The 18097-nt window shown below is 44.9% G+C and overlaps 1 protein-coding gene across 2 annotated transcripts in view; it reads left to right on the plus strand.

Annotated features, from left to right (window-relative positions):
* The window catches only part of LOC138300747 (uncharacterized), a 903291-nt gene that overhangs the window by 763946 nt on the left and 121248 nt on the right, over positions 1-18097 (plus strand). For both annotated transcript variants that reach the window (XM_069240498.1, XM_069240497.1), the window contains exon 7: positions 17192-17308. In XM_069240498.1, coding sequence (XP_069096599.1) covers positions 17192-17288 — 97 coding nt within the window. In that variant the 3' untranslated portion in view covers positions 17289-17308. The remainder of the gene's footprint in view (positions 1-17191; positions 17309-18097) is intronic.

An 18097-nucleotide genomic window follows, 5' to 3' on the forward strand; every position in this document is an offset into this window, starting at 1 on the left:
ACCACACACTTTTCAAGTCTATCAATTTCAGCCAATAATCATAGCCTTCAATAGCTAACCGGTAAAGAAAGGCATAAGAATAGATTAATTTTGTATCAGTCAAAAGGATATGTTGACTTTCTATCACTGGCAATTTAAAATAGTAAGACTCAGTATTTTTACCATTGTGCACAGAAAAATATGCAAATTATTCAGTATATGTTTTGGAACTACCCACTGGTGGAGTTGGATAGTGTTCCCAGTGTGTGTAATTAAAAATAGTCTTTGGGGTACTTGCTCTGCGAATGAAATGATGTCTATTGTAATTATAATAGAACATATCTCCATAATTTTCTTTGGATTGATACACATCCTTATTTTCAAACACAGTATAATACTGCAAATCAGAGATCATAGAATCAACTGTTTACACATCCCAGCCACCAGAAACCATTCCAGGTGTAATTACATAGTTCATGGAATGTTTGAATACATATGGAATTTGAATTACTTCAGTCGGCCCATATATATCAAATCATACTTTATCCCAAACAATCCCATCAGGAATCAGTATAGCAGAAATGTTCATTAGGGACATGTCTCAGCGGGCGGTGTTCTGTTGACGTGGCGGTGGAGGTTGAGCAACCTCCACTTTCCCGCTGTCCGCCAGTATGGCTGCTAGCGGCTTTCTGTACGAGAAAGGACGGCGGGCTGCCAGCGGTCATAATATGCGGCGCGGAAGACCGCCACCACTGGCGGTCTTCAGCACGGCAGTACCTCGGCGGTCTTGCGAAAAGACCGCCGAGGTTGTAATGACCCCCTATAATGGTTTGATGAGTTGTGCATTATCTGGAATGCATGTTCTGACAAAATCTAAAAAGCCCAGTCAGGACTGGAGTTTTTTTATGGTGTTTGGAGGTTGTAGTTGTGTGCATTTTTCAAAATATTGGGGCATGAGGCTCTTGCGTTCATCTGACATTTCGTATCCCAAAAATAGGACACTAAGGAAGGCTATTTTTTTTTTTTAATTAAGCTTGTAGCTGAATTCGGCAAATCCTACAACAATGAGGGCTACCCGTCTTATATGGTGCATCATGTTATCGTCCTTAAGGTAGATATCATCCATGTATAACAACTCCTCAGGGTCAGTGTTGTGTAAAATAGATGTAACATGAGCTAAGAACAGTCCTGGACTGCTCTTGTACCCTAGTGGGAGTTGGTATAATTTTTTCCAAGAGCCTAAAGCGCTGAAACTTGTTAAGTCCCTACTTTCAGATGCTATGTTTTGGCAAAAAAAAACGTTGGAAATGTCCAGGGTTGATTTGTATTTTTTGCACGCAATATTGTTTGTAAGTGATGCTGTGTGGATTTTGTATAGCAAATGTGTGTGCATGACTGCTTAAATGTCTATAGTCTAAAACTATTCTATATGAATGGTCGGGTTTAGCGTCTGGGAACAATGGATTGTTCTTTGGTGAGACACAGGGTTCAATTACGTCCTGGTACTCTACTTTTTTTGAGGATTTCCCTCACAGGTGCTTTTGCTTCATGCTTTATTGGGTATTGGGGTTGAGGTTGAGATTTAATTGGAATTACATGATTGGGGGAATCTTTATACCACCTTACATGGTTGCGATATAACGCAGTTCCTGGCACCACGGCCAAATCAAGGGCGTGTATTTCCAGATGCTTCCTGGGAACAACGGGCGAGAAGGATTTTTCAATAACTTGTTCTCCACATGGGAGATCACAGACAAATTCTGTTGGGCATTTTTTTTGGGCCAGTAAAATATCATAAATGGTGACGACGTGGTTCCAAAAGATAGCATCTATTGTACGATCAATGTCTCCCTCTAGTTTTATAGTTACTTTATACACCATGTCGGGTGTGGAGACACGCATGTCCGCAGTCTCAACTTCTAGAAAGTCATCAGTTTCTTTCACCTCCAGATGCTCTTGAAGATCCCAACTAACTTTTGTGACCTCTTCTGCACTGTCTAGCAGTGCTAGTGCCCACTTCTTCTTCTTCAGTAAAGCCCTCTTCCTGAGTGGCATGTTGTATTACTGGGGTTTTTGTTGGGGTGTTTCCCTTCTTTCTTAACAGAAACTTCAGACAAGAATTGTGAGTCCTTTCTCTGTTTCAAGTACTTTGTTCGCTCCTCTGACCGCCTACCTCTCTCACTGTGCTTTTCCAGTGAGTCCTGAAAGGAACGAGATTGGTGTGTATCAGTATATTCATATCAGTCAGACGTTTTTATATTATCTCTATTTCTAATTTTGAGGGGTTTCCGAATGCAGAGATTCTCCCGTTCTTTTTTAGGTGTTTTTTTATCCCAGCACTCTTTAGAACCTTACGGTGCTTGCTTAGTAGAATCTTTATTAGATCTGCCTTTTAATTGTGGTTTAATTGGTTTGGCCCCCAGACTGTGTCGACCAATGTTGGAGTAGGTCTCAGCGATAATCCTTGGCAACTCACGTTCTTGATCCTGTATGTGAACGTCCCAGAGTCGCATTCGCACTGCTAGTGCAACTGCTTCCCCTTTATGGTTCTGAATATAAGACACAGTGGCAAAATTGCCCATTAATTGCATCCCCAAGTCCAGGGCTGGAGCAGCCCCGTATTCATCTTGAATTTGTTTGAACATCTCCGGAAGATTGGCAAGTGTTGGTGAACCATGGCCCGTATTTATACTTTTTTAGCGCCGCATTTGTGTCGCTTTTTTACGCAAAAGCGCTGCAAACCTACAAAATACAATTGTATATACCCCCCATGTACAGTAGTATGAAGCATGACAAATACCGTGCCCCATGTGTTGCAGTTGTCTACTGTGGGAACCATCCCAATTGGCAAGCACATAGAGAGGATTCTATATTTATCCTGAGGACCCTTATAGGAGAAAGATTGCTTCCAGCGCATTTATTTTTTGAGCTAACCAAAACAGAATGTCCTCCCTTTTGGCTGGTACCTTACCCATGATCGAATGGACAGTTGCAAGATTAATGCCTGGTGTAACTGCGTGTGGTTGCACTGGAGCAGCATGTGCTGGGTTAGTATTTAATGTTTGCATTACAAACTGTACCAAAAGTCTGTGTATTTCGATGAGTTCTGTATATAAGTGGCGTACCTCAGCTACCACTAAAGTTGCTGCATCAGGGTGTGGTGTACATGTGGCCAGTAAAGGCCAGGTCGAGCCGTCCTTGCTCAGATGACCTAACCTAACATGTAATATTGAATGTGGTAGGGCGCCATCAAGGCAATTATTATGGTCTTGATAAAATAAAGGTATTTCTAAACATGCATAAGCTCTTTATTGTGCAGGTATGTTTGCAGGTGTATAGTAATGAAATGTGTGTTCCCGTCAACTGCTGGAAAGGTTACCCAAGAATAAAACAATTCTGTTCTGTAGGCTGGATGAGCCTCAACAATAAATGTGACTTGACCCTCGTGCGCCATTAGGCCATTTGCCAGTAAGTGTCCAGTAAGGGGCAATCGCATAGTTACTGCAATTGCTACCCGTTCCGGGTACGCCATGTTAATGGTAAAGCTGTTTGTTCAGAGATAAGGACACCAAGTGGGGATTAATCCTTTTAAGGTTCAAGCTTGAACAACCTACAGTGTTAGACAGGTACTACCTATTTGGCTGAGGAGGAAATCCTCAATACCACGGACGTCTCTGTATATAGTATTGAGGCGTCTTCAGCCTTTAGCGAGACTAGAGATATTTAGAAGGATCCAAAAATAAGTGCCTGACCAAACGCTGGTGGCACCATGTCGCTTCAGTTTTCATTATCCTAAGTGAGGCTACTGGATTTGGAAGGTAGGATCGCATGGATTCCACGGCATGTGACCCCTGTCAGCCTAACTAGCAGTGCCTCACCTCTGTCCAAGAACAGGGTTGATTGTAACAACCAGTGCATGGCAAGAAAGATTCCTCAGGGGAATCATGGCCGATCATATATCATCCCTTTCTCTCAGTTACGTTAGTCTCACACAGGCAAAGATAAACAGAGGCAGAATATAGTTCAGCACAATAAGCCTTAATCCGCCCTTCAGGTGTCCCCCCTGGGAAGACATCATCCCTCATACCTGAGTAAGAAAGCCTGTAGTCTAGAGAGACACCATCCCCATGTAGGCCCAGGGTTCGGCAGTCTAAGTAAGCAGCTGTGGCGAGGCAAACATAGGTGTTTTTATAATAAAACAGTTGACATTCTAAGAAAGGGTCCCCACATAGGAAAATGTGTGTTTCTATGAATGCTGGAGACACAGCGTACCACTTTTGCTGGCAACCCTATATGACTGCAGCCTTAAAGAAAGCACAAAGTGAAATGAATGTCCTACTGAGAACATAATACTTTCCTAGGTGAAAGAACAATTAGATAGAGAACAATAAAACAACACAGCAAATGTGGCTATTGCTAGAAAAATAAAGCGATGCTGAATAAAATGTAACTGGGCTAAAGTGCACAAAGGCAGGCCTAGTTTGCTAAAATAATGTGTCTAAAATACGGCTAAAATAGCTGTACAACAGCAGAGCTTTAGGTTTTGGTGCTTATGTTCTGCTTTGCATTGATAGAATGCTTAGCCTGTTCTGTGTTAGTTAAACTTTGGTTGTTCGAGCACCTAGGACATCCTATGTTAACTTTGTATCTTTATAGTCTTGTCTTGAGAATTGTCTACATTAATATGAGTCAGATTTGTAATGAACTCTTTAACTTTATTCCCGACTTAGGTTTTCCTTGTGTGGTCAAATTTGGTCACAATGTAAATTTAAATATTGATGAATTTGTGATGTTAATTTCTCCCTTACCTAGGGTGAAAAGATCCATTGACCTCGTTTAGAGCATACATGAAATGCTCCAGCACTACCAAATATCACTCTGAAAAATCTTCAAACAAACTGATAGTATTTGCTTGTAGTAGTAAACCACTAGGAAATTGAAAAAATACTATTGAATTTTATGGATGAAGGAGGTTTGTCTTTTCCACATTTAGAGACCTATGTTCCAGCCATCGAGTTACAGACTCTGTTAGATATCCTACACATAAATTATGTGAAGCTTTGGTCCAGGAAGAAAAAAGGTACAAAAAGTTACCCCTAACTGTTTCTGTCCACCGGCCCAGTGGAAATGTCATACTAGGGTGGCAAGCATACCGCCAGCACTGGCGGTATGTTGGCGCCCACGGCTTCGGCGGTCTTTAGAAAAGACAGCCGGATTCGTAATGACCACCTATGTTTTTTTAGGGTCTAGGGTGAGTCTGGGTTTTGGAGTAGTAAGGGATTTTTCTGGTTTAGGGTTGGCATGGGATTTTTGATTGTAAGGGTATTTTTAGATTTTAATTGGTTATGGGTTTTGGGGTGGTAAGTATTTTTTAGGGTTTACAGTGGGTATGGGTTTTTGGGTGTGAGAAAGTAGCCTCTTTCTAGCATAGTTACCCCCACATTTGGCCTGTTTGTGAGTGTGTGTCAGTGTGTTTTTACTGTGTCACTGGGATCCTGCTAGCCAGGACCCCAGTGCTCATAGATAAAAACCTAAATGTCTGTATGTTTTGCTTGTCTCACTTTGATCCTGCTAGCCAGGACCCCAGTGCTCATAGATAAAAACCCAAATGTCAGTATGTTTTGCCTGTCCCAATGGGATCCTGCTAGCCCGGACCCCAGTGCTCATAGTTTGTGGCCTAATGTGTATACCTGGGTAGTGCCTAACTGTGTCACTGAGGCTCTGCTAATCAGAACCTCAGTGCTTATGCTCTCTCTGCTTTTAACTTTGTCACTGTAGGCCAGTGACTTCATTCACCAATTTCAATTGGAACACTGGAACCCCCTTATAAGTCCCTAGTTAATGGTACATAGGTACCCAGGGCATTGAATTTCCAGGAGATCCATATGGGCTGCAGCATTTCTTTTGCCACCCATAGGGAGCTCAGACAATCCCTTACACAGGACTGCCATTGCAGCCTGCGTGATATAGTGCACACACTATTTCACAGCCCTTTTCACTGCACTTAAGTAACTTATAAGTCACCTATATGTTAACCTTCACTTGCTGAAGGTTAGGTGCAAAGTTATTAAGTGTGAGGGCACCCTTGCGCTAGCAAAGGTGCCCCCACATAGTTCAAGGCCATTTCCCCAGACTTTGTGAGTGCAGGGACGCCATTACACGCATGCACTACATACAGGTCAATACCTATATGTAGCTTCACAATGGTAACTCCAAATATGGCCATATAACATGTCTAAGATCATGGAATTGTCCCCCCATTCCAAATCTGGTATTGGGGAGCCAATTCCATGCATCCTGGGGGCTCCACCATGGGCCCCCAGTACTGCCAAACCAGCTCTCTGAGGCTTGCACTGCAGCTACAGCTGCTGCCACCTCACAGACAGGGTTCTGCCTTCTTGGGGTCTGGGCAACCAGTCCCAGGAAGGCAGAACAAAGCATTTCCACTGAGAGCAGGGTGTTACACCCTCTCCCTTTGGAAATAGGTGTTACAGGCTGGGTAGGGGTAGCCTCCTCCAGCCTCTGGAAATGCTTTGAAGGGCACAGATGGTGCCCTCCTTCCATAAACCAGTCTACACTGTTTAAGGGACCCCTTCTCTCCTGCTCTGGTGGGAAACTGGACAAAGGAAAGGGGAGTGACCCCTCCCCTGTCCATCACCACCCCAGGGGTGGTGCCCAGAGCTACTCCAGCGTGTCCCAGACTTCAGCCATCTTGCTTTGCAAGGTATTGGGGCACTCTGGAGGGCTCTGAGTGGCCAGTGCCAGCAGGTGATGTCAGAGACCCCTCCTGATAGGTCCATACCTGATAAGGTAGCAAATCCCCTTCTCAGGGCTATTTAGGGTCTTTCCTGTGGGTTCTCTTCAGATTCTGCTTGCAAGTTTCCTTCAGGAATCCTCTGCAACAACTTCAGCATCCTCTGACCTCAGATCAACCACAGCCTGCTCCAAGAAATGCTGTTACTGCAACAAAGTGTTTACAAGAGACACTTTTCTTCAGCAACCTCAGCTCCAAGACAGCAACTGCAACAGTTTCCACAGTTTGCATGCTCTGGGGACTCACTGTCTTCATCCTGCACCAAAAGGACCGAAGAAATCTCCTGTGGAGTGACGGAGTCACTCTCCTGCTCCAAGAAGGCACCTTCCAAGGCGACGACGGGTACTCTGGGACTCCTCTCACAGCAACGAGCATGCTCCTAAGGACACAGAGGGTGGATACCATCCACATAGACTGTCCTGAGGTCCTGCTGACGCAATTTGGAGGAAGTAGGACCTTGCCTTCCCCAAGAACGACGGTACCCTGTGTATTGTGTCTTCTTCGCCTCCTGAGGCCTCTGTGCACTCTTTGCAAAATTCCTTCATGCACAGCCTGGCCCAGGTCCCCAGCACTCCACCATGTGATGCTCAACTCGCTGAGTTGTTGTCCGGCGGCGTGGGACCTTCTTTTGTTGTACTGCATCAACTGCGTTTTGCAACTACTTTGAACACGGATCCTGCGGCTTCTGGGCATGCTGGCTGATATCCTGAGGGCTCTCTAAAGTGCTGAGAGACCCCCTTCCTCCTCACACAGAGTTAAGGCCCTCAGGGTCCATCCAGCACCATTTTGATGAAAAACACACTTTTGGCGTGGCCTAGGCTTGTTGGTGCCTTCCAACACGAAATCTCATCTGCAATGATCTTCACGCTGTGGGACATCTTTTGCATCATGCAGGAACCCACTGGCATGTTCCTAGGGTGCATTTCTGCAGTCTTCAATTACCCGGGGACTCTTCTTTTGCACCCTCTTCTGGGTTGGCAGGGGCTCCTGTCCTTCCTGGAACTTCTTTCGACTTCTGGACTTGGTCCTCTCCATTTGCAGGTCTTCAGGTCCAATAATCCAGCAGTTGTTCTTTCCAGACTTGGCTGGCTGCTGCAAAATCCCAATCATGAGCTGTAGTGTGTCCTAAGGAAACTTGCAGTACTTTACTCCTGCTTTTCTGGGCTCTGGGGTGGGGTAATTTACTTACCTTTACTGTATTCTTACTCTCCCAGCGATTCTGCACACACTACACTTGTATAGGGGGGAATTTGTGATTCAATTTTATAGTATATGGTTTGTGTTGCCCATAGATCTATTTTCTCCCATTGCATTCTATAGTATTTCCTACTGTTTGCATTTTTCTATGACTATTTACTTGTCCAATTTTGGTGTCTAGTGTATATATTGTGTATAATACTTACCTCCAGAAGGAGTATTGTCTCTAAGATATTTTTGGTACTGTGTCACACAAATAAATACCTTTTTTTTTTGGTAACACTGCGTATTGTCTTTACTTGTGTATAAGTACTGTGTAACTATAAGTGGTATTGCATGAGCTTTGCATGTCTCCTAGTTCAGCCTAAGCTGCTCTGCTAAAGGTACCTCTATCAGCCTAAGCTGCTAGAACACTACTACATTCCCTAACAAGGGATAACTGGACCTGGTGTAAGGTGTAAGTACCCAAGGTACACACTACAAACCAGGCCAGCCTCCTACATTGGGTGATGACTGTTGCTTTAGGGTTTAAAGGTGGTATGGGTTTTTGGGTGGTAAGGCATTTTTAGGGTTTAGGGTAGGTATGGTTTTTTGGGCGGCAAGGGATTTTTTAGGGCTTAGGTTGGGTGTAGGTTTTGGGATAGTAAGGAGTTTTTAGGGTTTGGGTTGGGTATAGATTTCTGTATGGTACAAATATACTTATACTTACACTTAAAGTTTTACCACGCATATGTCTTTACCAAAAATGCTTCTCCAACAAATTTTTCATTGTAAAAGCATGCATGGTAAAGGCATATTTGTGCTAAAAATTATCACTGTTAAGGAATGCGTGGTAGTGTCACGGTCGTTGTAACAACCGTGGAGTAAGTGCATGCATGGTAATGGCATTGGTGGCTCCATCACACAGCCATCACAGCTGAAGATGTGTGCAATACATAAGTTGAATAACTGCTGGTGCCTAGGCCCAGCCTCCCCACCTACTTACCTGTGGTTGGTCCTCCAACCAATCTAGGCCCTTTCAGACCTGGTTTCTTCTGCCTGATGGTCCTGCTTCATTACTTGCATCATCTCCTCTTCTCTTTCTTCTGCCATATCTAGTGTGTCTGCATTCCTCTTCATGTCTATTCTCACTTCAGAAGTCTCTTCTCTTTACACCACTTTTTTGCCTGTTCAGCTTGTGAGCTCTTTCCCCACTCAAACCTCTGTTGCTCTCCCCATGGCCCCCCTCCTCTGCATTTCCCATCTCCCTCCCCCCCAGCTCCTTACCTGCTGCTGCTGCTTTCCCACCTCCACAAAGACACGCCCTACCTGCCACTCTCCCACGCTCTGCCCCCCAAAAGGACCTGGTTAATGGCAGTCACTGATTGACCGCATTGAGCAGATGCCTAGGCCCAGCCCCTCAACCCACTTAACTGTGACTGGTCCTCCAACCAGTTGAGGCCGTTTTGGACCCTGCTTTTTCGACCTGAGACTCCCGCCTCACCCCCTCGCTCAAGTGCCTCTTCTCTCTCTCCTGCTCCTCCCACCTCTCATTTGTCTACTTTGTCCTTCAAGTCTCATCATTTCTCAAGCCTATATACACTTGTTACACTTTTCAAACCTTTTACTCTTGCTTTTGAGCCTCTTTTCTATTACTGCATAGCATTCATTCTTTCTCACCCTCTGAGCCACTGCTTCTTTCATTACTGGTGTGCCTGTTTAGCTTATGCGCCTCACGCACACTTCCCATCTTCCTCTTCCCCACTCTTTACTGGCTCCTGTTACTTTCCTACCTCTTTTTCCTGTGAAGATCAGCCCAGCCACTGCCCTCCTGCGTCCTCTCACCTCCTGGGACTTACTTAATTGCAGTTGCTGCACAAGAGCACAGTGGGCGTGCGGCTATACACCATATTGAAGCCTGTCTGCACCCATCTGCATCTTGCCCACGCTTAAAGCCAGAAACCCTGTCTGATCACCACCCAGCGACACTCCACAGCTCTCCTTAGGTCATTTGATCACAGATGCCATTCCCCCAACTACTGCTGTGCCTCACACCACAGTAGGAGTTTTCACCTTCACCCACTGCAGGTTCTTTTGCAGTGACCTACTTACACACCACACCCAAACACCAACAACGCCTCCACCACCCTGCCCAAAACCATGCACCACAGCAAACCTGCATATCAACACCTCCTTGCATGCATGCTTCTTAACAGACGATAGCTGAGGAAACATGCAACCAAAATATGGCATCTATTGAGCAGTAATGTACCAGACATGTTCTTCATCATTGACACCTGGCTCAACCCCACATTGGCTCACAACATCTCAATAGCTATTACAGCAGTCTACAAGATCACTAAACAGGACCACCCTCACAAGCTAGGAGGACTCACTATCATCTTCAAGGAATTCATCCCATGTACTAAATCTATAGAGAACATCACCCAATTTAGGGAACACCTGCACCTCAATTTGCAAATCTCTGAGAACTTCATTATGAACGTAACCCTCACCTACATACTTCTCAGAGAGCTCAATATCCACCTGGAAGACAGAAACAATCCTTGCTTCACAGCACTCTTCGAAAGACTGAGCAACATTGGACTCACCCAGCTCATCTCAGAACCAACACATACTGGACACACACTGGACACCATCTGCACTACCAGCAACAGGGTCAAATATAACTCCACCAAGCAGTTCACATGGGAAACACCACTCTGTTATCCACTTACAAATCAACACACCTCAAGTCAATACCACAACCAGCATTCCAAGCCACAGCAGATGCAAAATCCTAGAAGCAGACTGGCTCAGCGCCCTTAGCACAGATCAACCCTGACCCACAGATATCCTTGACAAGGACATCAACAGTTTCAATGAGAGGATCAAGAACTGCGCAGACTACCTTGCACCCATCAAACCCAACAGGCAAAGTAGGTCAAATAAGCAGACCAGCTGGTACACAGAAGACCTCCGAGAACAAAATTACATTGTAAACAACTAGAAAGGAAATAGAAAGCCAGTCCTGACACTGCAGACAGAACCACCTGTAATGCCGCACTCAGACATTTTCATCACCAATCAGCACCACCCTAAAAAAAAACTCCATCCCGCCTGCCACATTCCCGGAACAATGGAAGCTTGCTTAAATCAATGCCCTCCTCAATAAGTCTACAGTCAACTCAAATCAACTAAGAAACTTCCCAATCCTCTGCATGTTCCACTTCCCAGTCAGAGTGCTTGAGAAGGCCATTAAGAAGCAACTCTGAACCCACCTTGAGCTGCACCAGTTTCTAGACAGCACACAACAAGCATTCAGAAAGAACCACAGCACTGAAACAGCACTCATTGCAGCCATCAACGACATTTAAAGGAGAAACATCTGCCCTCATCCTGCTCGACCTCTTCACCATCTTCAACATGGTCTCCCACAATGCCCTCATCAGAAGACTCCATGAGGCTGGCACACAAGGATCTACATTCAAATTGGTCTGCTCCTTCCTCATAGGAAAAACCCAGAGTGAGACTGCCACCCTTCACATCAGAGACCAAGAATGTGATATGCTGAGTCCCACAAGGATCATCTCTCAGCCCCAGCCTTTTCAAAATTTACACCACACTGTTCACCAACATCATGTGATCACAAAACATCACTGTCATCTGCTACAATGATGACACCCAACTCATCTTCTCCCTGAGTGGAAAGACATCCAGCACCGTAACTATCTTCAACAGCTGCATGACCATAGTACCAGACTAGATGCAAACCAACTGATGGAAGTTCAACTCTGACAAGATGGAAGTATTGTGCAAATCCTCCTCATTAGAATCCACATGTTGGCCATCAGAGAGAGGCCCTACACCCACAGACCATGCAAGAAATCTAGGGATCATCCTAGATAACAAGCTCAACACAATGGCACGAGTCATTGCAGTGAGCCCTCTGGCATTCACATTCTACGCATGCTGTGAAAGATTGTGAAATAATTGTCAAAGAATAGACAGATACAAGCACTTCTTACTCTGCCTTATTCTCACTTACACACAGTTAGGACATTTTGTGGAATTTACAGGAGTGAGCCATATCTATCAGTGAAGCTTCTTTCAGCTGGTCCTCTGGATCAGTAATGATTAACAGATACTTCAAAGTTGGAAGTATAGGAAGAGAAGGAGGGGAAGCATGGACTCGGTCATAGAGGTTGACCCCACCTACTTGGTAAGTCATTATGAATGGTAATAACAGAATGCCCAACACCTACACACTGGTCAAATGCATTTCAGGCAAGGTTAATGGACTCTTCAATCAAAATCAATAGGAGAGCTGTCCTCAAAGTGGCGATTTATAGGATACAGACAGAAGACCCACCTCAGAGGTAACAACTGTAGATGTCTCAGAAGATATGGATTCATATCAGTAGTTCATTTGTGGCTAGTTAGAGGCTCCAGGAGGTAGCCATCCTAATTAAATGTGGGTGATAATTTCTTTTTTTTTTACATGTAACACTGAGTTCTGGCCAGTTTCCACCAACTGGAGTGTTTTCTTGCCTGCTGCTTGCCAACAGTAAGTTGGTCAGTGTGAGCTAGATTTGGTGTTCCCTAGTATGATTTTCAGTCGCTAGGAGGGCACCTGGAGAGATTTCCCCAAAGCAGGCAGTTGCAACTATTCACGATCAGAAAGCTACCACTCGAGTAAGACATCTACTTCAGCAGCAGCAAAATCAACTCGAGAAGCAGTGCACTCTGGCATGCTGCGTGGTGCCATTTGAACTAATATTGTTTTAGTGCGGAACGAGCTCCCAGTGCAAAAAATCCGTGCGAGCGGCGCAACATGCCTAATTCTGCCCATTCGTGGTACTCTGAGGAATCTTGCCAGGTTTTCATGTAACTCCGAGGAACACTCCGTGAGCTCCACCCTCCCCTAATCCTAATACACAAATGCAGATAGATCACACATCACACATGGACAGAGAAAAATACAAGATATTTCATGCTGACAGCCTCACTATATGGAATGCAAATATTTCTGATGGCGGATATGCTCTGCACCCATTTTCCAAGGTGTTCCTAGATTTAATAGGTTCAATTCTACCTCACTGACAGTACAATCCAAAACATTCACAGTGTCCAAATTTACACTTTTTGCATGTAGTGCCATACCTTTTTTCAATAGGAATAAACCTGCATGCCAGGAGCCTGTCCGATCACACCCCTATAGAAATACAATTTAGAGGTAAGCCTGTGCATTAAGTGGGGTATTAGAGATTAAGGCCCTCATTATGACTTTGGCGGTCTCAAAGCGAGACCACTAAATCCACGGGTACCAGAAGACCACAAGTACTGGCGGTCTTCTACCTACCATAATATGGTTACTGCTGGATTTCCACCACTTTTAGGGTGAAAATCTAGCAGTAGCCATGTTGGCAGTCGAGCCACCTGGGCGGTCCTACCACCTTCACCGCTCCGCCAGTAGGACGCCGTCAGCCATATTTTGACCATACAGATGGCCTGGCGGTGTCCTGCTTGCAGGGCACTGCTGGTGGCAGCAGTGCTCCTTTACCGTTCACTCGCCGGACAAGGTAAGTCGGGAGTCCGACAGGGGAGAGGGTGGATGGTGTTGTGTGTGCATGTCTGAGTGTGTGGTGTCTGCGTGTGTGTATACATGTGTGTGTGCGTGTATGCGTCTGTGAGTGTTGTGGTGTATGCGTGGTTGTATGCATGGGAGTGAATGCGTGTATGAATGTTACAGTGAGTGCATCTCTGCATGTCAGTGTGTATGCAAATGAGCATGTTAATGTGGATGCGTGTGAGTATGTGTGAGTGAATGCATGTGAGTATGTGTGAGTGAATGCGTGTGAGTATGTGTGAGTGAATGCGTGTATGGATGAGTGTGAGTAAATGCATGTATGGAAGTGGTGGTGAATGGGTGTATGTGTGGTGCGTGTGGGTGTGCAAGATTGCAGGGAGGGGAGTGGGGCGCTGTGACTCTGGGTGTGGGGGCGCTCTGACTCTAGGGGGGCTGGGGTGTTCAGGTGATTGCTGGGGGGGGGTGGGAGCCATTTACCAGTGACAGGGAAGGAATTCGCTGTCACCGGTAGCCCTACCGCCATGTTTTCGTGGCGTGCTACCGCCGCGGAAACCATGGAGGTAGGCAGGCTCATTATACCACCGGCGGTCTTGTGTAGACCACCGGGTCAGAGATGCACGTCTCCAGCCGGCAGTTCATACCGCCATGGCGGTATGCGTGGAGATGTGGCGGTATACACCGCCAGCCTGTTGGAGGTGATACCGCCACATTAACGGTCAAAAGACCGCCAGGGTGAAAATTAGGGCCAAAATCATTTATGTGCTGATGGTCTGCTTGAATAGTTGATTAACTCTCTGCCAGCTGGCCCAGCATTAGTGCACACCCTAAACAAATTTGGCACATACTCAGGGCTAAAAGTAAAGTGGACTTAGTCTAGACTAAACAGATTTCATTGAGGTAAATGAACTAAATGTGAAGGTATAAAGTATTAAATATCTGGGTTACGTTTAGCAACTACAAAACATACTTCAACGGAAGAAAACATTATTCTATTGATAGAAAGACTCTGAAGAGACACTCTTGGATGGTCGTTCCTATATGGTTACCAGTAGGAAGTTATAGTTAGTTTCCACAGAAAGAGCATTTGTTGTTTAACCAATAACTTTGGGGCCACTTAATGAATCTTCACGAGATTTTCAAGACGTATACTTCAGTCAGTTCAGCTGATGTCTTGAAAGTTTTGGGGTGGCCCGTCAAGTGGGGACCAAGAAAAAGGGTGTCCCAAAACATGTTTTTCCCAAGCATTTTCCCATTGGGATTTTGAACACGACTACAGCTCGAACCACTGGATGGAAGTACACCAAATTCGGCAGAAAGCTAGGTCTTGTTCCACAAAACATGTTTTTTGTGATTTCGTGTAAATCCGTCCAGTAATTTTTGAGATATTAGAGTTTAGAAAATATAGCTATCTACGGACGCAGATCCTCTGTGGATCCAACTGTCCCCGTGCTGATGTCTGATTGGCTGCCAACACTTAAACAAGGAAGTCATGGTAGCCATTTTGGGACTTGGCTTCAGCCGAGTCCCCTCAAAAAAAATCAAAAAGAAGAAAAGGGGCCAGGGTAGGGATAACCAGAGCCTCTAGCCTCTAGCCTTGACGGAGGGGGGTCCACCAGGGACCCCACCAGGTCTAAAAAGTGTTTGTTTTAAATATCACAAAAATTTGCAGATGGATCCTTGAAATTTTCCAAGATTTTTTTTTTAAACGTGGTCTCCCGTGCTTTTCTTTTATTGTGCTTCCTGATGGACCAGATTCCAGCGGCATTGGGGGCTGATAAAGTTAGGAGGGCACACAGGGCCCCCTTCCTAAGGCTTACTGAAGCCCCGCAGACTGCCAGCTCCCTGTGGCAGAGTTCTGAAATTAATGCAGGGGGCCCGCGCAAACCTCCCCGCAGCACCGGGGACCACCACCTTCCCAGGACGCTCAATAAAATGCAGGTGGGCGAGCCCACTTAGCCCACCCGCACCCCTGGGACTGCCACCTCCCCAGGGCAAATCATGCTAAACTGCGCTAAAATTATTAGCAAAACAAAAAAGTATTTTCCCATGGAAACTAGATCCTAACTATAACTACCTATTGGCGAATATATATATATATATATATATATATATATATATATATATATATATATATATATATATATATATAAAACTATTGTTCCCTATTCCTGAAACAATTCTTCAGACACAACCTCCATAATGAGATCATTACTTTTTTGCAACAAAGCCCGTCCCTGATCTATCTTAAATGCAAAATGTTGTACATCTACCAATGATAAGGGTGGGTTAGGAATGATAGACGGATAGACCCATTTCCTATTAAAAAGCATCCCTTTTACTAATAGCAAATATATACATATGAGGAACACACATAGGAGCACTTGGAGATCCCGCATATATTATTAAACTCTGGGTAATGAGTTTCCCATATTGTGGTGAAATCCTAGCTGATGTGCCACCCGCAACAAAAGTTGTAGTACATACCTGAAAAGCCATACTTCAAAAGACAGCGTAGTCAGGAAAGAGAACAGGTCAGATGCTGTTGTGGGTAGGTGCAGGCCTACCAACAGTAACCTTCCTTGAGGGCTTTGAGGGATTGGGTCACCTAGGAGTTTCTCAACTGGGGGAAGAGGAAGTCCTTTGCAAATTTAAGAGATAGGCTTGGGCTATTGAGTACCCAATTCTTCCCAACTTCGAATTAAGGCATGCCATCACGTTATATGTTAGGACAGATGAGAACATCCCTGACTTCAATCCACTGGAGGCGAAGTTGACAATGTCAAAGCTTCCTCAAATGGTAAAAATGTTTGCATTTACAAATCTGTTATGTTTAATACCCCAGGTACCTCTGGCCAGTTCAGGGACACCTGGGAAAAACATACCTTACTAGCCCCTCAGAAGGCTAAGATACCTGGTAGGTACTGTTCTTTCCTGTTTGAAATCCTTTATAGAGTATACCTAACTCTTGAGAGGGTCTGGCACATACAGCGATGCTCCAGGCCTAACTGTATTTGATGCCACACTGAGATTGGAGACATCCTACATATAACGTGGACCTTTGGGAATACTAGTTAGTTTTGGGAGGGAATATCTTGTACTTTCTAGGCATTCCGTGGGCGCCCCATAGTTTTAAACCTCCATATAGCATTGTTGAATAACCTGGAAAGATTGATTCACATGCTCAGAAAAAAAACCTTCTCGGACTTGGATTAGTTCTTGTCAAGGGTAGATCCACTCCCCTAACATCAGTAGGTTGAAAAGGGGACTGGACACACGTTGAACTCTTTAAGTCCCAATATGTCAGTCTGGAGAATCCCCTCCGAAGAATCACAAGATATGGGAAAGGGAGGACACATTAAGGGATGGAGAGGTGGATAGCTAAACAATGTGTAATGGGGAATCGGAGAGGAGGAACCTGAAATTATCTACTGTATTATGGATTTGTGGTCATGAGTGGAGGATGATGGAGGGAGGATGGTCTTAATAGTGTAATGATTCTACATTAGGAAATAGCGATGTATTATGACTTAAGATAACTCTACTTTTATCTGGTTGAGTTTATTATTAAGATGAAAATCAACAATGAAAAAAGTATATATTTTTTTTTAATGATTGTTTTTATTGTTTTTCAGGCCCGACATACCTTCCTCTGAAGAAAGGAAAAAAGAAAGAAACTCCATGATTGTCCTAGGACAAACCACAAAGCATGACAATGTTTGGTCTTACTGATATGATGTACAAGAAAAGCGGTAAGCACTTTCAAAATGATCGGATTGATAAGCAGCACAATGTAATCACTTTCTGCTACTCGTCATTGTGCAAGGTGTCTCTTTTCCAAGGTTTTGATTGTAACATGTATAAATATATTTTTTTTAACAGAAAATAAAATAAGTGACACGGTTGCCATACAAAGCTATTGTACTAGTGTGTTCCTCCACATTACCAACTCTGCCACTCTCTCACTGGCATCATCCGTAACCAATGAAACAATCAATCAGAGCATTTGTAAAGCGCACTACTCGCCCATGAGTGTCTCAAGGCACTGTTGGGGGGGGCTGCTACTGCTCAAACAACCATGTCGTGGGATGTCTCCTGAAGGTAAGTAGGTCCTGTGTCTGCTGCAGGAGGGTGGGAAGAGTGTTCCAAGACTTGGCGGCGAGCTGGGAAAATGATCTGGCGAGAGCAAGGTCGGTGGAGCGAAGCTGTCTGGTCGGGGTGTAGAAGGAGAGCCGTCTGTTGAGGTATACTGGTCCGGTGTTGTGCAGTGCCTTGTGAGCATGGGTGAGGAGTTTGAACGTGATTCTCTTGTTCACGGGGAGCCAGTGTAGGTCTCTCAGGTGGGCTGTAATGTTGCAGTAGTGGGGGATGTCCAGGATGAGGCGTGCAGAGGAGTTCTGTACGCGTTGCAGTCTTTTCTGGAGCTTGGTCATGGATCCTTCGTAGAGGGCATTACCGTAGTCCAGTTTGCTGCTTACAAGGGCTTGGGTGACCTTCCTTCTGGTTTCAGTGGGATCCATTTGTAGATCTTCCGAAGCATG

The sequence above is a fragment of the Pleurodeles waltl genome, chromosome 6, assembly GCF_031143425.1.
Source record: "Pleurodeles waltl isolate 20211129_DDA chromosome 6, aPleWal1.hap1.20221129, whole genome shotgun sequence".
In the NCBI taxonomy this organism is placed as follows: domain Eukaryota; kingdom Metazoa; phylum Chordata; class Amphibia; order Caudata; family Salamandridae; genus Pleurodeles; species Pleurodeles waltl.